Raw genomic sequence first — 23,640 nt, forward strand, 5'->3', positions numbered from 1 at the left:
ATTTTTTGTAAGACCGTCAACCAAGCATTGCCTCTACCAAGACCATTGCTCTTGGGTTGGCTCCGCCGGAAGGTCATGAGGTCAAAACTTCATGACAAATGATCAAAATTGTCGTGTTGCTCAGATGAAATACCGCGGTTTGCAATGTTTTATTCAACATCTGCGACAAACAATTAAACATAAGAAATTATATGGAACATGTGATTACGATACAACAGAAAGTACTCAATTAACAATACAAGCTGCACTTGGATATCGTCACAAACTTCATTGATTGAGTTTACCCTGTTGAATCTGTCAAATGAATTTAGTTGTCTATTTGTGTGGTGATCGGTCAGAAGATGAAATTGAGAACAGATTGAAATAAAAAAATTTGGGCAAATAGATTGAACATTAATCTCTGTTCTTATTGGTTGAAATCAAGCAATATTTGCGAGCTGCAGTATAACTAAAACATTGTGGCTAAGCCTTGCGAGCCATGCCATAGCAGCACGTGGGACTTGATATGATTCTATCACAACCGAACAGAACATCACACGCTGTATAATAAATGAGCGCTTAGATATGATTGGCCAATACTCAAATTGAATAATTTAATATTCGATCTATTGTTCCAATTTTTGCTTTCTATATGTTCTCCTTCGATCTATTGTCCCAGCACCTATTGGGGTATAGCCACATTTTGGACAATGTAAAGTTTGAGCTAGCGTTTTCACGGGGTCACAGCCGTGTCTGGTCATTTTCTTATCTTCTGTCCCACTTGGTTAAATGAAAAATGTATTCCTTAAACAAGACCACATTTAACCTGCACGGCGTGGCTCCTCTGATCTTGCAAGATCTAGAGATAACGCCCTTTTCAGTAATGATATTTTTTAATTGTATTATTTTTGTCCAGAGCTTGTAACTGATTTTATTTTCTCTAGGATATGTTCTTGCATAACAATTGCGTTCTCGGCGCTAGAACCATACAAAAATTGGCATAGAAGATCTCCTAACTGAGTGGGCGCGCTCAGTCAATGTAAAGCTCCCTGAACAACTGCCTTATACTGACGAAGTCAAATTATCTTGTCTTGTTTATTGTTATTGTGCTATTGATTAGCCTAATTGTTGTGAGAAACTTATTAAATAGCGTTTGCCATTCAATAAATTAGTTCCTCAGATATTGTTTTTGGCCATCCAGTGAGGGGACCGACCCTTGACAGAACACTCCTTGAGACACCCATCAAGCATCAAAATCACCAGGTTGTTTCTTTTCATATCAGATTTTTCAATTGTTTCATAAATCAATTGTTCTGCATGTACTGTATATTATTTTTAGATGGATGTTGATTCCGCGCTTCAAGTGGAAGAGAGTTCCAGGCCTCTCGAGAAAATCGATCATTGCAACATCGCGGAAGGACTACCTGGACCCTAAGCAGATAAAGACGACGATACACGTATTCAGAGATGTTACCCGTGAGGATTTGACCAGAACTCTTCAACAGTATAGAACAAAGAAACTACACAATGTAACTGTAATTGCTGGTTTTAATGATCACGACGCAACCACAAATGAATTTTCAAATAACTGGAGAAATTTAATAAACTTAATTATGTCCTTTATAAATCAATTAGTAATTTTTTTCATCCAAACATTCAAATGTGTCACCATAGTTCAATCTCCAATTTAATCACTTCTGTAAAAATGGTATACATTTTTCTTTATATGGTAACCATATTTTCCTTGTTATTTAACTCGTATGATTGACTTCTTTACTCGTTAGTTAATCATATGTTTTCAGATTACTAACAGCTTCCCTTATTTGCATCCCATCCACATGTCCGAGCAGTCACACTACACAAGATGTTTGACCATCTCAGGAATTAAGGGGTTTGGTGTTACTCATGTGCCACCTACCAGCACCTAATGTGTAGTGGACTCAGCGCTAGGCGAGAACACCATGAGAACTTCCGCTGCGTAAGCTGCGAAACGAAGGCAGCAGCAATCTCAAAGGCAACAGCTCTAAGACATGCAGCGGCCGATAGCCAGACATCGCAAGCATCTGGGGAAGCCTCTCCTGAGCCCTGCAATTACTGGATGAACCTCGAGGAAAGCAAAAAAAATTATGAAGAACATGTACAGACAATTTGTTTTTTGGAAAGCAATCTTTTTTACGCTAAAAAGAAACAAGACAGGCCTTAAGTTCGCCGTTACCTTGAGTGAAATCCTGTCTGCTACTTTAAACGATTCTAACTCGGAAACCGCTATGTACAGCGCAATGGTGATGCTTCATCTCATTCTTGCAAGAACAACAACGGAGGATGACGCCTCAAAATACAAAACCATTCCAAGACGGATGAAGTGGATAACGTGGTCATAGATTCCTTTTTTCTTGAAGAAAAAGTTATTCAGGAATGTATGAGCTGAACAAAAGCAAAACAATCTGATGATGAATAAAAAGAATTTGATAAATAGAATTTAACAGGAAAAAGTGCCAATGTCTTTCGAAGTCGTACAGAAGAAGCGAAACGTGGTGTCTTTTTTTAACTGACAAAGTTGACAAGAAGCAGTCTTTGATGTGTTACGCGGGAACCATGCAAAACAAATTTGATTTATGTAGTTAGCAATGAATATCCAAAAGATTGCCGTACCATCATAACATTTTTGAAAAGCTGAATGTCTCAATGGTTAGAAAGTCTGCAATGAAGACTCAAGGATTTTTGTTCACAACGAAGTTGAAACAGTTGACGGCTGTGGAGTACTTTGTAGTGTAATAGGTTATTTTAATTAAGAAAAAAACTTTGTAGAATGATCACTTAAACTGTAGCAATTGTCCTTAAAAAAGCTAGCCACTCATGCCAGTGTTTCATTTCAAAATGTTAATAAATCGTTCACTTCGTCGGTTCAGCATAAATTGACCTTCTTAGCACGTACAACACCCAATATTGAAGACCTTTTAAAAGAATGTGAGAAATCAATCAACGATGAACTATTATCTAATCTATTAAAGAATCCTGCCTACAATCAAAAATACGGGGATATCTTTTCGTTGCCGATACGGGAGGGTGTCCTGAACACCCTTAAACCTGATGACCGCTCTAAGAAATATAAACGATTAGGTCAATTGTGAAGTCCCTTATCCCTATTTCTACACGAAGCCGAACTAAAGCAGCAACAAATTATACGCGAAGTAAAAAAGGAGAAAGAGCTTGCTATCAAATCAAAGAAGACGAGAACTGAGAACGAGTTGAATAAGAAAGAGATTCACTCACTTGACTTAGCTTGTGAAAAGGGTTTATCAAGCTTGTTGAACGCTATGCCATTGAAGCGTTATCACTTCAACCTAACGAAAAGCGAGTTTCGTGACGGCATTACCCTTCGCTATGGCTGGGACCCAGTGAAGATGCAATCACTATGCGCATGCAATGAAAAATATCCTGTGGCCTATGCCCTCCACTGTCCGAAAGAAGGATACACGCACATGAGACATAATGAATTCTGCGATTCCTTTGCGAACTTGTTTAGTGATGTCTGTCATGATGTCGAGATCGAACTTCATCTTCAGCCGTTTTTAGGGGAAATCTTTATTTTAAATCAACAGCAACTCATGATGATGCTAGATTAGATATCAAGGCCAACGGACTTTAGGAAACCAGGTTCATCAAAACCTATTTTGATCTGAAAATTTTCAACGCGCTAGCAAAAAGTTGCCCTGAAAAAAGTAGCGAAGCCTACAAGTACCAAGAATCTTTTAAAAAGAACAATTATGAATAAAGAATAACCGAGGTTGAGAAAGCAACGTTTTGTCGGCTTGTCTTTGCATGCACTGGTGGAGCTGGCTCACCAGCTTCAAAAGCGCTGAAACAACTGGCATCAAAGCTCTCTGCGCTAAAAGAGGACAGCTACGCTGATATATCGTATAAGCATTGATCTCCTGCTGAGTTCTTTCCTCTGCATTCGTGGGTCAAGGACACTTAAGCGGCGCGAAATTGTAGATGCCATGATGGGAGCTGTGGTTGAAGAAGCGATGATGTTAGTTTGATTCATCTACTCTCGTCATTATTTGTTTGTTTCCAATGCTGTTTCTTTTGTTTTACTTCCTCAGCTGATTTTTGTATATATCATCCTATTGATAGATTTAAACAATACGAAATGCTTAATGAAGATGTAGTGCTGGGAGTGGCCCCGGACCAGCCAATATTCACCCAGAGTTGGGTAGGGGCGTTTCTTAATTTACCTATTTTTTATTGATTAAGTGACCTCAAACGAAGTTTGGCAATTATATTAGTCTTGTCGGTCTTTTTTGCAATCTTTCTTTTGACGAATTTATCGAGGCATTTGACTTTTCGTCCTCAAAAATGGGATAAACAGGTAGAGCGCAGCGGGCATTAAGTTCTTTTAGAGCCTTTCAGCTCACTAGTCTTCAAGTATGCGATTCACAGAATCTGTTTGAGAGACTTATAATTAGAGCGGTTCTTGAGTTGCCACCGCATCAGCCCCCCGGTGCACCCCCCCCCCTCCCTGCAATCACTTACGCCCCTTCAATTAAGCCTCACTAAACCGTGCCTAGCTACTGACGAAGTTAACCGCTCGCCGGTCGTTTGAGAGCAATTGGCCCGACGTTAGTCTGTTATGTTCAATACTATTTATTTGATTGTTCGGTTCTTTTCCATTATAGCCCCCCCCCCCCCCCAGCTTAGTGGTCAGATAACCCATAGCTCCTCCCCTCCCCCCCCCCACAATCATGTCATGGTAAATATGCCAAAATGTTGGGGGGGCAATAAGGGGAAAGACCCGATTATTCTATGGAAAAATAGTGACGGTTTTTTAAAGAAAAAATTAAGATGTATGACAGCCATTCATTGATAGGTTGGCATTTTTAATGAGAACCGCACTTAGCTGCAGTCAATACGTAAAAGACAATAATACCTATGGAGGCTGTATTTTCCGAGGGTAAAATGACTGAGTATAAATAAACCGTAGTCATGCCACTTAAATCCATCTACGACGTCTTCAGTTCATCAGTTATTTCAGATTCCAATGTCAATCGCCTCGCGCTTGTCATCTAAAGGTGGAACTACAGGTGGTTTAGATCCAATTGTAAAGGACAAAGACTGCTGTAAGAAAATAGCATCCTCTCTGGCAAAGTTTTTCGAAGGAGTTGATGTCAAGTGCAATGATTTTGATTTCCAAGGTTCTCTAAAACAATTGAAAAACCTTCCAACTGCTCGGCTTGTACGAGAGATGTACAATTTTTTCTTCCAAGAGCTGCTGGATTTAACTTTGCCTCCAAAATGTAAGAATTCTTTTGTCCTTATTCCAGTATACTTTTTAATTGCTCTCGTAGAGAAGCAATTATTGTAAACGTGTCTTTTTATGCAAAATTTTCGCTTGACCGTTTTGACTTTTCGAGTGAATTTTACGCCCTTGACTTTTTGCGTTTTGCGTGATATAAAATTCTCTCTCAATCACAATTTCAAGCAGCTGAACTCAATTGGCGGCAATTTAATACTCAACTGGCGGCAAGTCAAATGAAAAGTGCGCCGAAACTGGTGCCATTTTTAAATTTAAATCTTAATAGTTGTATATGTTAACCTCTAAATGTAGTTATGTAGTTATTTGAAGCCCACTATTGAACTTCTTAGTTCGTTTTAAGCCCCCCCCCCCCCCCCCACGATTGAAGCAGGCTGCAATTGATTAGAGCTCCCACTAGTTGTTCGAGAGCAATTCTTCCGACGTTTTATCGGTTATGTTTAATTATTGGTTGAGAGTTGTATCTTTTGCAGCTTCGAATGAGATGATACTTGAGCATCTTAAAACGTTGGACTACCCATATGCAGTTCACAAGAGTTCAATTATGAATCCCAACAATTCTTCATCCTGGCCTTATAATCTGGCAATTTTGGCTTTTCTGAAGCAACTGTACGATCTTGCTCATTACTCGTCTGATGAAGTCGATGATAGTGACTTTTGTATCAATGATCAGCTGAATTCAGGTTTGTATTACTAAATAAATAAGTAAGGCATTTTTATTTAATTTGAGGTAAATGGCAAAATTTTTAAGTACATCGACTCGTTGTTACTTAAAAGGAGGCATAAATGACCTGTGCGTTGTGGAATGGCGAAAACGTAAAACTAAATGCTTGACGATCTAATTGGACTGCTTCATTGGGCTTTGGTGCTAAAACAGTGGGATTGTACTCAAAATGAGAGAGAGAGAGAGAGAGTAAATTTCTCTGTTTTTAGTATATATACAAGAGCAAATAATGAAAATAAAACAACTGTTTATGACTCGTTAAGGAGAAGCAGAGAGGACAACGTTCGGACCAATTCGGAGCACCACGCGTTGCCCTGTTAAAAATATAAGAATCATCTTTAATTGAGTTGGAAGGCCCCTAAAAATTTGCCAATTTTGTCGAAAAAAATCTGTGTTTAAAATACTGATCCTGTGAGAAATTTGCAATAGATGTATGTCCTGACGTTCAAAAATTCTCAAGTTGTTAAAATTATTAAATATTACCTAAAATTTAAGTTCCTTGAAGACAAATGCTAAAATTGAAACCATTTTGCGCAGAGAATTTTCAACAAGTCACTGGGGTATACAAATTTACACGACGAATGGGTTCTATCAACGATTATGTTAGATAACGGTGTATCAAAAACAGGATAAAACTTTTCTGCTATTAAAAAAAACTTTAGAACTGGGTGATTTTTCTAATTGCTCCTCAAAAGCCCTTGATATTGAACACAAGAAAGGGCCATATTAATGAAATTGTCAGCAAAATGGAAACTATCAACAAACGTTAATCTTATGGCCAGCATGCGCCAACTAACGAGCTTACAATAAAAGACAAAACCGAAAACCGAGGATTATGTAATCGACTAAAAGAACAAGGTAAATTGTATACCTAAGCTAATAGAAAATCATTTCCGAAAATTGAACTCCTTGATATTTTTTATGCTCAAAAAGACGGCTCGTACGAGTTTGAGCATGGCACTGAAAGTTCCACCATAGACGATGAAGGACAAAAATCAGGAAACAAATTTAAGCCAGTGGTGTAAAGTTTAAAAGCATGAAGAAAAAGATACAATAAAAGAGCCATTTATAAGTGATTTATTTGACAACTGATTGTTGGGATTCTTTTGAGCAATCTTCGTTGATTACCTCATCATTTCACTCCTATTATTTCACCCCTCTATCATTTCATCCCGACGATTAGCAGTCGACAGTAACGGTATGTTTTGTCATAATTAAACGGATAGTTTAAATCCCATGTTGGTTGTGATAGTTTCATATCAGTCCTGCATGCTGCTGAGGCATGGCCAAGTGATTAATCTTAACAATTCAACAGTGCTAATTTTATAATAGATGAAAATTGGGGTGAAATGATACGGGAGTTTAATGATAGAGGAGTGAAATGATTGGGAGTTTAAATTAATAATGGTGAAAAAGCAGGGCAGCGCTATTCGGCAACTATTATGCGGGCTGAGATAAACTTTTCATTACACCAGACAAAAGAAAGCTAAAAGCTTTCAAAATCTTGGCAGGCAATTTTACTTTAATTTTGCTAAAATAACTCTTGTTGTTAATGTTTTAAACACCAACTTCCGGCATCATCCTAATTTGATTGGGAAAAGTAACTCAGTAGTTACCTCATCATCTGCGTAGGCTATTTTATGCCATGTAGGACCTATTTGGAGCAAGGTGCAATTTCTTCAGACACCTTTAAACACATATTTAAAAAAAACAGCCGCCTTTTTTCTCCGAAGGCATTGTACTTGTTCAACTTTTCTACTGTCAAACATGTTTGGTAAAGGCATCTTTGCAAAGTTTACTGTAATTTTTTTAAAATTCTTATTTTCTTAATTTACGGAACTTTTCTAAGCATGTGTAATAAAACCGTTGCTAGTCTTTGAGATAATTTTGACTAGTCAGTTTTGATTTTCGTTGATATTGACATCTTTTGTAGGTTTTGATTTCGACATAGACGAGCAGTTGAGCAAAACAATTGACATGAACAAGACAGCGAGAGAGGACCTGCCTGAGTTGAAAAGGATTATCAAAAGCATGGCAACCTCCGATATCGAGTTCATGCACTTACTATCAGATGGTGAGTTGGAAAATTTCCGATATTTGACTCATCTCAAATATGATATCCGCAATCTTATTCATCTTGATTGCATCATAAAATAAAAAGTAAAAAAACTGTCAACCATAACTCAGTTGTAATTGTTAGGACGGACGCAAGTAGTAAGAAACGAGCAGATATACTTGATCTTTTCCGTTTATGCCCCTCCCCTCCCTCCGGTTAATGGCTGTGCACCTTATTTGTACCCCCCGAGCGCCAGTGCCATTTTGTCAAATTTTTACATAAGAATTTACTATGTAATGACACGTGCTCTGTAACTAGGTGCATAGCGTTTACAGCGGGGGGATGGAGGGGAAGAGGCAAACGGACAAAATCAAAGAACGTGAATAAAAATTTCTAATCGACAATGAAACTTGGTCTCTGTTTAATGCGAATATGGGATCACAGGATGGTCGGGAATCGGGGCGCTTATCACAGTGATATCTATGCCCCGTAGAATTGTACTAGAATGGATGTTGCTGTATGGAACTTGGCAATGCCTGAAATTTAAAATTTAGGCGAAATGATGAACTCCTATCCTTCATGTAAAGTTGCTAATCTCTGTAAGTAACACGAATGACGTCAATTGTGAAGACGAGGACTATATCACTAAATTGACACAATTATCTGGGTTGTCTGGTATCAATTTATCTATCTAGATAGACAAGACTAATGTACATGTAATCACAATCTGGAGTTAGATCTATTTAGGAGGGTTCTTGTCTTAGTGTAATGCTTTAAGAAAATTGTTTATGCGGCCCAATCGGAGGCTGTAAACAACAAAAACAAACCAAAGTTTGAAGTTGTGTTCACGAAGTGTCTACTAGTGGTTTTTGAGCATCTTGTTGAAAATCTTAGCATAGTTACCTCCTACAAACAAGGAACACCAGCGACCGCAGCCAGGCGTCTTTTTTAAGATGATAAAGAGTTTTATTGTTTCAGTAAAAGCGAAGGAAGTGGTGAGGGACAACTTGCAGTCTGAGTACTCTGATAAGAGTGTCGCTTTTGAGAAGAAGTTCGGACCGCTCGACCAAGTGGAGCTTCTGATGTCTCAAATCTCTAAGTTGCGAGGTGTCTACTATTGTCTCTCCTTCTTATAAATTGCCAAGGGTAATTGTGGGTAGGTCAGTTAGGACAAGTTAGCATTTCTGCTTTTACAGAAGTAGCGGGGAGGAGGGGTGGGAGGGAGGGAGTTGGCGTAACTGAGTGAAACAGGATGTATGAATTGATGTTTGAGAAAGAACACAGGGTGGCAAATGTCAAGTATGTGATCCCTTTTTTACGTGTTAGGTGAACTGCAACTAACGAGGCAGAAAGTGGAGCAATCTGAGAAGCGGAAAGAGGAAGCGATGGTTGCATACAGTCAGGCAAAAAAGAGATGCAAAGATACTGTCGAGGAGATTGAACGCGTTCTCTCACTTTACTTCCCTGATAAGGTATGGCCTGTAAATAATTTTTCGCTGTTGTTTCATGTTCCCCAAACTTAATAAAAATAATTTTTTTGTTCACATTACACTGCCTGCATTTGTATATACATTAGATGCGTTGGAAATTCAGTGTTGCTTTTTTGTAAATGAAAATTATTTGTAGAAAGTTCGAGAATTGTTTAGTTTGAAAAACGGGTTCTTGCTATTCAAAAGCTTCAAGGCATCACTTGAATGGGAATCTTTAAGGACTCAGTTAGATCTGAGTTACGTGTTTCTATTGATTTGATAGCATGTCCCTAGATTCTGAAAACCAATTTATTATTATAAGGTATGGTTTCTAAACAAGATAGTAACTACCCAAAATTTGAAGATCTGGTTGACAGCTATCTGCTTTTTAATTGCTCTTAGACGAAGTTCATAGCAATTATTGTAAGAGTGTTGGTCTTTTTTAATGCAAATTTTTCGCTTGACAATTTTGCGCTTTTCTTCTAGAACATTCTTTGACTTCTCAAGTGACTTTTTTACGCTTTCGTTCTTCATTTTTGAGTGATCTCTTTTGCTCTCACTCCGAAGTAAAGCTTGTTGCTAATATAAATTGGTTGCAGCACAGCAAGAATAAGGTTTTAATGGTGCAGTTGGAACTGCTTGGGGTCACGGTTCGGGAGGTCAATGATTCGAATCCCGGACGAGAAAGAAAAATTAATCTAGGCTACAGCCTCGCCTGTCGTTCAAGAGCAATTCTTCCGTTATTTGTTGGTTTATGTTCTAATTAAGAGCTCTGGTGTCTTCTGCTGAAAGGGATTAAGAAGTGTAACTACTGGGGGGTTGTTCACACTTGGCAGTGAGCTGGGTGTTGAATGAATTTTTATGATAACAATGTGTGATTGAATACGCCCCAGTTAGAAATCAGTTTTGTTCGAGTCTAATTTATACCTTGGTAATTATTAATTGCTCTCGAACGAAGCAATTATTGTAAACGTGTGTCTTTTTGCTTTTTTAACGTCTGCAAAAATTTTTGCTTGTCCGTTTTCTCCTAGAACATTATTTCGATTTCACTTCTCGATTTAATTTTTGAAACTTGAATTTTTGCGTGACCTAAATTTATCTTATTCAGAATTTAAGTCGGTTGCTATAACAAAAGGGATAGTAAGAACGCATTAAACCTTAAATATTTGGCCAAAGTCCCCTGAATTAAATCGCCCCGCCTGCTGTACTAGAGCTATTTTTCCGACGTTAGTCGATTTATGTTTTTTTAATCAATGCAAAGGATCTCGCTTTTGCTGGCGATTGAATCCCATTTTACCAACAACAGAAGTTTTATTGATGCTCTTTGAAACGCTAGACTGCTCGTAAATGGAATTTAACTATCAAGAAATTTTGGATTTTAAGAGCTGCGTGAACAAACTAACATTTTAACTGTTAATAATTGTCTATATGGCCTTATCGGTTGTGATCGTGGCCCTTAGTATATACGCTTAAATGGTGTAAATTATTAATTTGAAATCCTATTTTCTCCTGTCAACTGAAACAGGTTTAATATTTTTCGCTCGTTTTAGGCGCCACAGCTGAGAAGCTGTTTCTCTCACATCAACTGGAACAACAGTGACTTCTTAAGCACTGATTTCTCAAAGTATGATTCACTCATTCTTGAAATCAGAGACGAGCTGGAGATACGAGAAACCAATATTAAAAGTTAGTCTGAAATCTTTGACCATACCTTTTGTCTCTCTGGCCCGCCATTCAACAGCCTCTTCTGTCCCTCCCCCACTGCCCCGCCTAGACTCGCCAGCTCGCACATCTGCGTCTCGGTGCACTAAAAATGCAATGCTTAAACGATACTTCAAGAAATGTTATATATATTCTGTCCCCCTCCGCCCCCAGCCTAGTGGGCATATAATTTAATGATATTTTACATAGTAACGTGCTATATAACAACAGATAAATTGTAATTTTGGATATTAAAAACACTGGGGGGGGGGGGAAGCAGAATAGATCCGAAAAAAATATTAAGGCGAAATTCCGGCTATTTGACGACAATTACCAAATTTTCTAGTGCACACGAGGAATCAACTGATAGTACTATTAAATTACGGAAACTCTCTAGTTTTCCTGAAATGTAGGTTCCAGAAGCAGCAGCTCAGATAATAAGGACGCTATAATTACTTGGATCATTTCTTAGGCAGCTGGTCCTGGATATAGGAGAACGTGGTCAGTCAATCTTTCGAATATGCGTCTTCTCAACAATTTATTTCTGAATGTGGATGAGTAGGCTGCGTTTAATTGCTCTCGAACGAAGTGAGTGTCTTATTGTAAACCTGTGTCTTTTTATGAACAATTTTTGCTTGACTTGAGATTTTTGTTCTAGATCATTCTTTGACTTCTTGAGTTACTTTTTCACACTCATTTTTGTATGATATAAGTTGCTCTCTTTGTGGAATAATGTTTGTTTATAATATAGAAGCGATAAGTATGAACTCCATTGTAGCTTACGGTTGAAGTTGTTGGGCTGACCTGGAGGTCCGGAGTTCGAACCTCAGTGGGGCCGTTTTTTGCACCCATAGAACATTTCTAATTTAAACCCTAAATTAAATTACGCCCCACCTGTTGTTCGAGAGCAATTCATTTGACGTTAGTCTGTTTATGTTTAGAAGAGCAGAGTGCAATAAAAGCAGATTTGGAGTCAAGAGAGGAGGCAATGAGTGATCTTAAGGAACATCTTATCACCACTGAGAGGGATTGCAAGGCCTTGGATGCACGTAAGAAAAAGGTTAGTCAATTGCTTTTTAATAGCCGCACAGCGATAGCTGGGGCTATTATTGGCCTTCTCTTGGTTTTTTACAATTCAAAGAATTTGAATTGTATTGGGGCGCTGTCTTTTTTTTAAGATCTGTTCACACATTTTCATGATTTTTGAAGTCAAATTGGAGTGGTGATTTTGGTGACGCCAAAACAGGAAGTGGAGCGAAAAAGCGAGTGGTTTTGTGGCGTGAAATTTTTTTACTCTAAATTTAAAGTAGAGTGAGAAAACGGTGTTTGAACAAAAATTTGGTTTCTCGCTAGTGGTTTTTTTGTTCACATGCGGCATTTTGACATTGATTTTCTGTTTTTTTCGTATTTTTTGATCTGATTTTTTTAAAAATGGTTTTCTCAATTCATTCATAGTCCATTCTTGGTCTAGTTTTTCTGTTTAGTTAATGAAAATTCTTTGAATTGTACGTCAGGACTTGTCCTGCTATGTTTTTTTATTTCGTCGTCATGATTTTTGTTACGACCATATGACGTCACAGCCACTTTTTGTTCATTCGTTCATGCAATTTCAACTGAATTGCATGCGTGACGTCATTTTTCGCTCTTAGTGGAGCAAGTTTTTTTTTGTTCATGCACGTGATTAAATTTTTGGTCACACTTTACTTACCTCACTCTCAAAAATGACTTCAATTTGAAATTGACTTTTGTTTACTTTAATTCAAAGAGATAAGGTCAAATGGGTGTGTGTCACTCTAAATGAAGGTTATTTGAGATCAGCTAATAGAGGCAGCAAAAACTTATACAGATTTTTAATCAAAATATAACAGATCAGCCTTCAATGAAAAGACGAATTTTTTTGCTCTGTCTTTTTTACTGTTTTTTTAGACTACCGATCTACGAATCTATTGCGGCTATTTTCTGGCAATCTGCCAGCTATGTTTCAACTGCTAACACAGTCACCAAAACTTTATTTGATGAAATTAGGTCGTGAGAAAGCAGGAATGACTGAAGTTAAAAATTTCTTGGGATCATCTTCACACTTATCTGATCTTCACAACACTTGGGATGATCTTGGGTTGATCTGCACACTTTTTTCTGATCTTCACACCTTTTATATTCACACTTGGGATGATCTTCGCACTTAATTTGCTGTTTCAATTGCTCTATATCGAAGCTTTGAAGCAATTATTGTAAGCGTATGTCTTTTTATGCAAAGTTTTAGCCTGTCGAGGTTTGCGCCTTTGTTCTAGAACATTCCTAAGCTCGTGTGAGTGATTTGACCTCCTAATTGACTGTTTCACTCTTGACTTCTTTATTTTTGCGTGCTCAATTTCGCCTGATCTATAAACAATATCTGCAAGAGAAATTCTTAATCTTGAAAACCTAATTGTATAAACAGAATTTTAATTTCTCTCAAACAACAAAGTTTGTAGAACTTATATTAGTCCTCGTGTTGTCTTTTTTGCAATTTTTGATTGATCAGTTTTTGCCGGATGCTTTTGACTCTTTGTTCTCACAAGCGGTATAAAAACAAAGTTGCTGAGCTTCAATAGTCTCTAAGTGTACAATTCACCAAGCTGCAAAGAAGGCTTCAATCAATTGTGTGAATGACAGTTGTGGCGGTTTGGACCTCCTCGCTCGCCCTACCTCCTTGTCCAACTCCCATGTAATTCTAACCCAAGTTTGACCCCCCCTTAAACCCTGATACATCCACATCACCCTCTACAGCACCCCGCGCTCCCATCCCAGTTCTAATGGCAAAAATCTGCGTTGAAGTTTCCTTGTATGTGTATAAAGATTTGTGGTTAATGTGACCGATTGTCATCCGGAAGATCACTTGTTCGAACTTGACCATTGTCGGATCTCTTTACATCCACAAAAATGTATCCAGACGAAACTTCCCCTCCGCTTTAAATTGCCCCGTCTGTGGTTTGAGAGCAATTTGCTCGACGCTAGTTGGTTTATGTTTTCCGATTGGCTCGACGCTTTTCCTGTTGCTCGAGTCACAATTTCTTATTATTTACTTCTGGCTTACCTCCTCACTGTTCGGACTAATTCGAATTTGGGTTCCGCTCAACCGATTGAACTCGTTGTGCAATACAAACGTATCTGGATATACCAAAAAATCTGGAAATAATGACTTATTCTGAGTTTAGCATATTTGTCTATGCTAATAAAACTGTAGGTGAAAATGAAACACTGTTTCTATCACGCCGTTGGTCAATTGGGTCAGCTATGGTTAGTTTCCAGGATAATATGCTTGATATGTTTCAAGTATTAAGTCCAGGTTAACTTTATTGCTCATGAAGAAATAACTGGATGATTGTTTTTTCAGCATGAAAAGAATGTGAAGAAAATTGAGAGTCTGATGGAGAGAACTGTTGAATTGAGAAGGAAGAAGAATGAGGAATTGCAACACTTGTTCACCCAATTGGAGACGCTCTTTCAAACTATAGAGGCACTGGAACGCCAGCAGGTTGCTTTGGATCGTTGTGAGTTGCGATTTGATTTCGTTTTTGAATTGTGCCATTTGCGAAGTCTTTGTCATGGCCTTCAATTGGTTTTAACCCAGCGTTGCTGTTTATTGATACTAGAAAAGATTTGCTGAATAAAATTAGTTTAAATTTTCTTTCTTGAGCATGTTTCTACCTTTTAAACGTCTGAAGTGTATTTGTCTTTCAACTTTTGCCTATGTTTTGGATAAGTTGAGGAGTATTTGTAAGGGTTCTACTTCTCTTCACCCCTATTCATTTAGCCCCCTATCATTTAACCCCGATTTATTCACCCCTCTATCTATTAACCCCTCTATCATTTAACCCCTCTATCATTTTATCACGCCACTTAGCAGTCGACATTAAAGGCATGTTTTGTCAAAATTAAGAGGATAAATTAATGCCATGTTCGGTTGTGATAGTTTCATATCAAGTCCCACGGGCCGCTGAGGCATGGCCATGGCCCGCGAGGCATGGCCAAATGATTATATTGCTAATTTAGTTATCCTTATTTTATAGAAAGATTAAAATCGGGGTGAAATGATAAGAGGGTTAAAAGATAGAGGGGTTAAATGATACAGGGGTGAATACATCGGGGTCAAATGATAGGGGGTTAAATGAATAGGGGTGAAAAAGCGGGACACCTTTGTAAGCACCGCTTAAATCTTATGTTTAGAATAACTTTCAGTCTTTAGGGGCATCTTTGAAAAATATAATCAATTGCTCTCGAACGAAGTTTGACGCAATTATTGTGAACTTTTATGCAAAATTTTTGCTTGACCGTTTTGGCTTTTAGGGCGTGACTTTTACGCCCTCGAATTTTTTGTTCTCTGCTAAAAGTCAACTGAAAAGTGCGTCAAAATTGGTGGTATTTTTTCACTTTAAAAATTAATAGTGGATGTATTTTATATATAGATTGATTCGGACAAAAGATTGATCCTTTTTCTTCATTTTTCAAAGGAAAAGAGTTATCGAAAGGACCTCAGCTGGCTTTAGTAGTCTTTGAAGAGATAGGAGTGATGAAGCTTGGGAAGACCTAAATTCCAAAGTTTAATTTTTAGGAGTTATTGTCGTTTTTATGGAACTTTTTAGGGCTTAAGTTGTATTACTGGATGGTCTTAGAGGCAATGGAATTGTTTTGTTTATTCTAGTATGATGAATTTTCGCAGCTTTTCAGTAAACTTAGCTTCTTAAGTTTTTTTAAAATTTTGTTTTCATTTTTTCGGTCTTCGGGGAGCGAGCGAATGTGTTCAAGGGAGTGCAAATGAGTTACTGAATAGTTTCTAGTGGCAAGCGGGTGGTTTTGAGGACCTTTAGTGCCTTCCCAAAAAAAATTAAAGTTATTTAAAAGTTTTCCGAAAATTATGGTAATTTTCCAAGTTTTTCGACGTGTAGAGGCCAACGAAGTTTTTTTTCAAAAATGCATGAGCTGCTGCGTATATCAGTGGCATCAACTTGGTTTGGAAGATATTAGCAACTTAAGGGACCTTTATTAACAACTTAAGGGACCTTTATTAACAACTTGAGGGACCTTCTGTAGTTTTGGCTCTGTCAAAATTTTGTTCGCGCTTACTGCTTTTTGATATTTTTGAGCTCAAACTAATGAAATTTTGACATTTTTCGTCATTTTTTAAAGATTTTGTAAGATTGGTCTTAAAATGACGTCAATGTTTATTAGGGATTTTGCAAGACATAATTTTTTTGTTGATTTTGTGAGCTATATTTTTTTGTTACGAAATCTTAAACACACAGAATGATAACGAATCTGACATTTGGTTTGTTTTTGAGTTTTTCGATTTATAGAGGACAATAAAACTTTTTTACGGCTTGAAGCTGGGTAAGTGAATGATTTCTAGGCAGAAGGAAGTTATTTTGAAGGTATTAATATCACTAATTTTTGCGACAATATTAACAGTTTTCAGATTTTTTGTAAATATTTTCTGCAGTTTTGGTTTTTAGCGGCCTCTGAATCTTCTATAGTTTTTAATAATAGGTGAATGCAGAGTCTCTAATGGCAATGAACTGCTTTTCAAGACATTAGTATCACGAATTTTTGTGGTTTTCAATAAAATAAGCCATTTTTTTTTCAAGTTTGTTTTGAATTGTGGCCACTCATTTTAGGGGCCAATGAAAATCTTTCAGCGCTTGAAGTTGTGATGTCTTTCAGAGCTTGAAGTTGTTAGCTTGAAGTTTTCTAGAGAAAAGATGTTTTGATTCTAATATAAAAAATTTTTTGGCTGTCTTTTAAATAAATGTTGCAAGTTTTCTGTGGAAAATTTTGGCCATATCGGTTTTTGGTCCCGGGGACTGTGAAACTGCTCTAGGGTATGAAAATAATTTATTGAAGAGTTTCTAGTGGCAAGAAGATAGCTTTTTGTTGTTATTATTGCGAAGTTTGGCGTCTCGCAATTGAAAACTTTTAGGAGCTAACAGAACAATTTTTTTTCAGAACTCGTGCATGTGTTGCTGCGTATCTCCGAGGCATCGTCTTGTTTTGGAGGATTTTATTGTGAAAAGTTTGAGGAACTTTTTTGTAGTTTTGGCTGATTTTCCTAAATGTGCAATTTAGTCGCATTTTAATTTTAGCAAAAAAAAGGGGTTTTGAAGGCAAAAGTATAGCGAATTAGACCGTTTCGCACCGATTTTTCGGAAAGTTTCTGAGTGTTTCATGTTCTTTTTAAGTTTTCTGATCTGATGTTATTGAAAATTTTTTAAGCTTGGCACTGGGGACATGCTTAAATATCATTCTGGTTCTTGTTTTGAAAAAATTTGTACCAGAAGCTCTTGTGAAATTTAGTAGGCCCATTTAATTTCTTTGATTGTTAAATTCTAAAATTTTGATTGCTTTCTCTAAATTGTTAAAACTGTTTTTGGCTGGCGTCAGTCAATTGATCTCCTGGTCAGATACATAAATTTTCAGTTTCCCCTTCAATTAACGGCTATTTTTTCGCTTTACATCATTTTTCTTCTTTTGACATTTTGCATGAAATCTTTTTGACTTCTCTAGGCAAGTTTCAATCTTTGCTCATTCTTCTCAAAGTGCTTTTAAGCAGCAGTTGCTCAACAAAGAAATCTGAAACGAGCGGAGTCATAAAAAGGAGTTAACAACAGAAACGGAATAAACCCATAAAGCCCAATTTTAGATAATTGCTACTTTGATCTCATGAGTCTTTGTTACTATCTCTTATGCTTATTTGTATTGGTACGTACTATATCACTGATACGCTATTATCCTCTCATTAAGTAACAGGAGAATGTAACAGGACTATGAAATGAAATAAAAGATCTTTCTTGACTTATGTTTTTGTACAATAATCAATTTGCATTTATTTTTCTGTCTTTTCAATCGCAATCGGGGTTATGCGAATCAGCGGTGGCTTTTTTTCAGCAATCTACCGGAAATTTCTATTTTTACAGAAAAATTGGGTTATACTAAAACTAGACATTATTTTTCCTAAACGAAATAAGCATAACCAAAGCGGCGTCGTGCCATTCGTTGGAGACCAATTCGTCCTGCGTTGAGAGCAATTGGTCAAATTTTTGTCGGTTCAGTCTTTAAATGTGTTGATCGTGTTGTTTTGTTTCAGTTGACAAGCATCTTGACTACCTAGCACGTGATGCCGCCTCAAAGTGACACACTGCCCGATTTAATGTAATAAAATGTGAACGAATCACCGAAGATTGGCATAATCTGATATTTATTTGTGGCTAATCAGTTTCCTTGATATTGTGTTTGTTTCTTATAATTGTGAATTTTGCTCAATTTATTACTTGAAACCTTTGCGTAGTTTAATTATCAGAACTTAATGATTTGTGCAGTAGATTGCATTATTTTGTTTGTATACTTTAGTAGCGGATGAATTCAATGTCTTTTTAACGATTAGGTTGGGTCTTGTGTTGTGGTTCTGAATCATCTGAAAGCTCCAGAATAATCAGATCTCGAGACGGAAAAATATCATCAGCCTCATGATAATGAAATGTCGATATTTAGTTTGTGCCATTGTAGCTCGAAGTTGCAAGTTGAGCTTAGCTATTTTATTGCGGTGATCTTGGTTTCTTATAATTCAAAAAGTTGAATTATATGGGGTGCTGTTTCTTTGCGAGTGGGTGAGGAGTATTGGAGGAGTGTCTTTTTTAATCAATAATTTTAAGAACTTTTAAGACCCAGGGGAGTGGGCGGAGTATCTTGTTCATATCGCTATTTTGGAGAGAGCTAAGAGTTTAGGTGCAAAAAATCTGAGCTAGTGGTGGGGAGACCTTTAGATGCAATTTTTTGAGCCTTTTTGTCACTGTTCTAAACGCTTTCTATTATTATTATTCATGTTTGGTATTCTAAATTCTATGTGAGTTCTTTGTGCGACCCCACGAGACCCTGATGTCTAGGCATAGATTTACAGTGCGAAGAGCTATTTTATACGGTAAGGGTACCCCTTCACACTTAATCAATTTTGAGTCTTTTTGTCACTGTTCTTCACACTTTGTGTCTCCCACCATGGGTTTGACCCCTCTCTGTAAAGATGGGCTTAAGGTAGCGACTACGAAAGGCAACCGCTCGCTATTTGTTTGGGAGCAATTCGTTCGACCGACGTTAATCTGCTATGTTCCTTTTTTTTGCTCAGATGTGACTGTTTTAAAGAGGTTATACGATTTTTAAGAGGTTTTTGTTGTTTTGTAAAGAGTTTTGTAACAACAAATTAATTACCTTTCAGTTTTTTCGCCTAGTGCTTGATTTTTTTTCGCTTTTGTGGTTTTTTAATGGAGCTTACTGCGCCGTCTGTCATGCGCTTAATCAACGGTCAAGAGCACGATTTTGACTTCGTAACTTTTTGAGAATTTTCCTTATAAAATGTTCGACTATTTTGAATTGTTTCCTGTTCCCACTGTTCCGTTTTGCATTCTCTTTTGTTTTCTTAGTTTATTTGTTAGTTTTTTGATTAATTGCTCTTGAACGAAGTTCATAGCAATTATTGTAAACGTGTGTGTCTTTTTTTATGCAAATGTTTCGCTTGACCATTTTGCGTTTTTCTTCTAGAACATTCTTCGACTTCTCAAGTGACTTTTTTACGCTTTTGTTCATCTTTTTTGAGTGATATCTAGTGCTCAGAAGTCGCTAATATGAATGCAAAATCGGTTGCAGCAGAGCGAAATTTTGTGACTCGTAGCGCAGTGGTTAGTGCAGGTGGCTATGGAGCGAGAGGTCAGTGATTGAATCTCGGTGGGGTCAAAGTTTTTTTGCACCCATAAAGAAAAATTGATCTAGACTAAAGACCATGAATTAAATTACCTCGCCTCTCGTTCAAGAGCAATTCTTCCGACATTTGTCGGTTTATGTTTAATCATGTGGGCCATTTTTGGTTCAAGGTAGCGATAATGTTACCGTATTTTCGGAATTAGTGTTTTGGAGCAGCAGCTTGTGGAGAAATTCTGAAAAAAGTATCCGATTTTTCTTATTTTTAAGTGAATGCTGTAATTGAGTACATAGTTTTACCAGGCTGCGACTATTGTCGTTTGCTTGGTTCGAGTTGCTTTGAGTCGATCCTGGAGTCTTACAGTTATGTTTTTCAGAGATCTTTTCATACAATAAGCCTTTTGACGTCAAATTGGAGTAGGGATTTTAGTCACGCTGTAGCATTTAAAAAGCGACTATTTCTCGAGTTCGAGGTTTTTCACGATCGTTTTTAAAGTTAAGTGAGGAAACGGTTACTTATTTTTTGTGTGTTTTGTAGAATTTATCTCAACGGTTTTTATTTGTTCTCAATCAAATCGAAATCCAGTTCTTTACTTGCTCAATGAAAATTCTTTCATTTTTAGCGGAGCAAATGTTCTTTCTGTTTCGTCTAAAGTTTTTTTTCGATTTTTGATTTTCATGCAACAGAATTCAAAAGAGTGGTTTTGTTCACCTGTTCTTGCCGCTCTTCAGCCACTTTTGTCACTGACACCATTTAGTACGATCTTTCGCGACGAGCTTTTCAAATGCAGTGATTAGTTGTTTCGTCATAAATGAATTGTATCGCCCTCAGATCAATTGCGAGAGAAGTCTGAACAATTTTTCGGCTTCGCAATTTTCGTACGACCGAGTTTTTGTCTGGACTTCTCTAGTCTGACCATTTGCGTGTTCATCCTTAAACAGGTAAAGCCCTGAGGGAATTAAGTTGCTGAGAAGTTCTCTCAGAGACTTACGACTAAGCTAGTCGCTTAAGTGCGATTCACTGAAACTGTCGAAGGGACAAATTCATTGTCCTAAGGACCGAGTCCTAGCCCCCCCCCCCCCCCGCCCCACATTTCCAAAAAATGTCACTCGTTTTTAAACTTTTGTTATGGCAGCGTTCTATAGAAAAAATTGCCAATTTAGCGGTCGAGCATCCATGTCTGGAATTTCGTTTTGTATAGTTTAGGAGGATAACAAAACTAGTAAAGGCAGAGCCTTGAGAGGATGCAAAACAATTGAGTAGCCGGTGTAGAGGAGATGCTAACCAGTCTCAATTATGCATCAAAAAATTGTTCTAAAATAAGTTTTTGCTTTTAGAGCTGTTATGTTTTCATGATGAATAACGCAACAAGATTGGCTGTGATCAGACACTGTTGCAGACGCGTGAACATACAAGGAAATAATGGAACATCCTTTTTCGTCTCCTTGTTGAGCCCAAACCAGTGTTATCGCCGTTATCTGCTCAGTTCGGCAAATAGATTTGAAACCTTTAATTGGAAACAATCTAGGGATGTGTTTTTACCTCACCGCATGAACTGTGCTGATGTTAATCATTAATTGCTCTACAGTTGGGAGCAGTCATTTTGTCATATTGTTTATTTGACCGTTTGACTTTTGTCAGACTATTTTTTGGAATTACTCACTCTGCGCACAAATTAGTGGAAGTTTACCACAAGAAAGCCCTGATAATAGTTGCAATACTCAAATATCCGTTTGCGAATAAAAAATTCATAAACTAGATTTTACATTTGTTCTTGCTCCTTCTAATTTGGCATATTATTAGTAGGAAATCGTATATAATCTTTGTCAACAGGATATCATATAAATCACAATGACAATGAACCAGCTTGATTACTGTTTAATTGCTCTTGAACGAAGTTCATAGCAATTATTGTAAACGTGTGTGTCTTTTTCTATGCAAAATTTTCGCTTGACTATTTTGACTTTTCGAGTGACTTTCACGCCCTTGACTTTTCGCGTGATCTAAAATTCCCTCTCAATCACAATTTCAAGCAGCTGAACTCAATTGGCGGCAATTTAATACTAAAAGTCAAATGAAAAGAGCGCCTTTTTTCACTTTAAATCTTAATAGTGGTAGATATTAACCTCTAATGTGGTTATTTCCACCGCCCACCCCCCCCCCCCCCTCCACGACTGAAGCAGTCTGCAGTTCATTAGGGCTCCCACTAGTCATTCGAGAGCAATTCTTCCGACTTTTAATCGGTTATGTTTTTAATTTTCGTCAATTGTTTCCCGATTTTTCTCTTTTTTTAAAGCTGGAGGACCAAATTTTTTGGTGCACAAATTTAGGGGATCAGTGTACTTGTTCAGAATATTATAAATTTTTGCTAGTTCAACTGCCCAAAGATAGGTGAAAATGATGTTAAAATCCGTTGAATTGGTTAATAATAACTGCAACAGCGATAGGTAGGCGCAGCTATTGTTGGCCTTTTTTTCAACAAGACAATCTTTGTCAACTTTTCGGAAGGCCCTCTGATGTCAGGCTCACTTCGAATCTTTTTTTTTCTTCTAATGCATTTTTTAATGCAAGTTGCCTACGCGGTGTCGTTTTTACACTTTTGGAGTTTGTTCGCGTGAATGTTTTTCGGTCACGGTTGAGTTACCTCACTCTTTAGCTTTTCCGCACTACCTTTCCCTTATAGAGTTTTGCTTAATTTATTAGAAAGAGAAATGTGAAATAAGGATCGCTTAGTATATTTTCGGGGCAGTTTAACGGTACATAAGGCCATATGAATTGAAGTAGCCATATAATAGTTTTTTCTCTGCCTTTCTTAGGTCGCGTTTTTCATTTGTGTTTTGAGACACAAGCTCTCGTTGCTATTTTTTGGAATTCGACCACCTGTTTTTAGCAGTGCCTTCTTGATTCGTCGAGCCATGTTTTAGTCCATTTTATTTCAGGAGTAAATATAATAAATGCTCCCAAAAATAGTTTGAATGATCGTTTTTTGTATTAAAGGTTAAAAATATTTTTTGGATTGTTTCCTTGACTGAATGGTTGACTCTCTTTTTTTCCACAATAATCTGAACAGCCTTATACAGCAGCTGACGTTTCGTTGGTTTCTACAAAAAGATGCAAAATTTGAGCTGACTTTGGTCGCTTCTAAAATTGAAAAAATAGGTCAAGGATAAGCTCTAAGTTGACGCCAATGCAGCATCAGAATTGAAATTACCCCTATCAGAACTTGTGTTGAACATTCTTTATTTTCACTCTCTTTAATTAGCTGAATTCTTTCAATCTGTGGCTATTGTCCAGTTAATATGCCTTCTATGCCATTCTGATGAATTTTTAATTGCTCTCAGATGAAGTTTCTAGCAATTATATCAGTCCTGTTCTTTTTTATGCATTTTTTGTACTAACGAATTGTCGTCTGATAGTTTTTTTTTCGTCTGACCATTTTTATGCAGGGATAAGTGAAGTATTTGGCATAAAATTGACCCTGAAAGTGACCCTAAATATAATTGACCTTGATAAATGTTGTCGACTGCAAAAACATGGAGAATTTCATACTTTTTCTCTGGATGAACAATTATATTTATTATTTGGCCGAAATATGCGTTATTAAGTTTTTGGCATAAAATTAATTGGTCGATAGTGACGTAATTTGTCAACAATTGAACAAAAATACATCCCTAA

The 23,640-nt window shown here is 37.2% G+C and overlaps 3 protein-coding genes across 4 annotated transcripts in view; all 3 read left to right on the forward strand.

Moving 5' to 3' along the window:
- Nucleotides 1-1,114: 1,114 nt before the first annotated feature.
- Nucleotides 1,115-23,640, forward strand: part of LOC142342562 (protein SCO2 homolog, mitochondrial-like) — a 37,023-nt gene continuing 14,497 nt past the window's right edge. Inside the window, exons 1-2 of the mRNA XM_075393933.1 lie at nucleotides 1,115-1,126; nucleotides 21,300-21,497. Of these exons, the coding sequence (XP_075250048.1) occupies nucleotides 21,318-21,497 (180 nt within the window). The 5' untranslated portion in view covers nucleotides 1,115-1,126; nucleotides 21,300-21,317. The remainder of the gene's footprint in view (nucleotides 1,127-21,299; nucleotides 21,498-23,640) is intronic.
- The window catches only part of LOC142342559 (AP-3 complex subunit delta-1-like), a 365,254-nt gene continuing 342,734 nt past the window's right edge, over nucleotides 1,121-23,640 (forward strand). For both annotated transcript variants that reach the window (XM_075393930.1, XM_075393931.1), the window contains exon 1: nucleotides 1,121-1,127. The gene's annotated coding sequence lies outside the window, so the exon portion shown is untranslated. The remainder of the gene's footprint in view (nucleotides 1,128-23,640) is intronic.
- On the forward strand, nucleotides 4,999-18,656 carry LOC142342057 (uncharacterized). Its single transcript, XM_075393239.1, has 9 exons — nucleotides 4,999-5,276; nucleotides 5,767-5,976; nucleotides 7,951-8,091; nucleotides 9,052-9,180; nucleotides 9,400-9,545; nucleotides 11,093-11,228; nucleotides 12,185-12,303; nucleotides 14,620-14,776; nucleotides 18,364-18,656. The coding sequence occupies exons 1-9, from the start codon at nucleotides 5,021-5,023 to the stop codon at nucleotides 18,408-18,410; spliced, it is 1,341 nt and encodes a 446-aa protein (XP_075249354.1). The 5' UTR covers nucleotides 4,999-5,020; the 3' UTR covers nucleotides 18,411-18,656.

This window comes from Convolutriloba macropyga, chromosome 7 (assembly GCF_964194025.1).
Source record: "Convolutriloba macropyga chromosome 7, txConMacr16.3, whole genome shotgun sequence".
Classification (NCBI taxonomy): Eukaryota; Metazoa; Xenacoelomorpha; order Acoela; family Convolutidae; genus Convolutriloba; species Convolutriloba macropyga.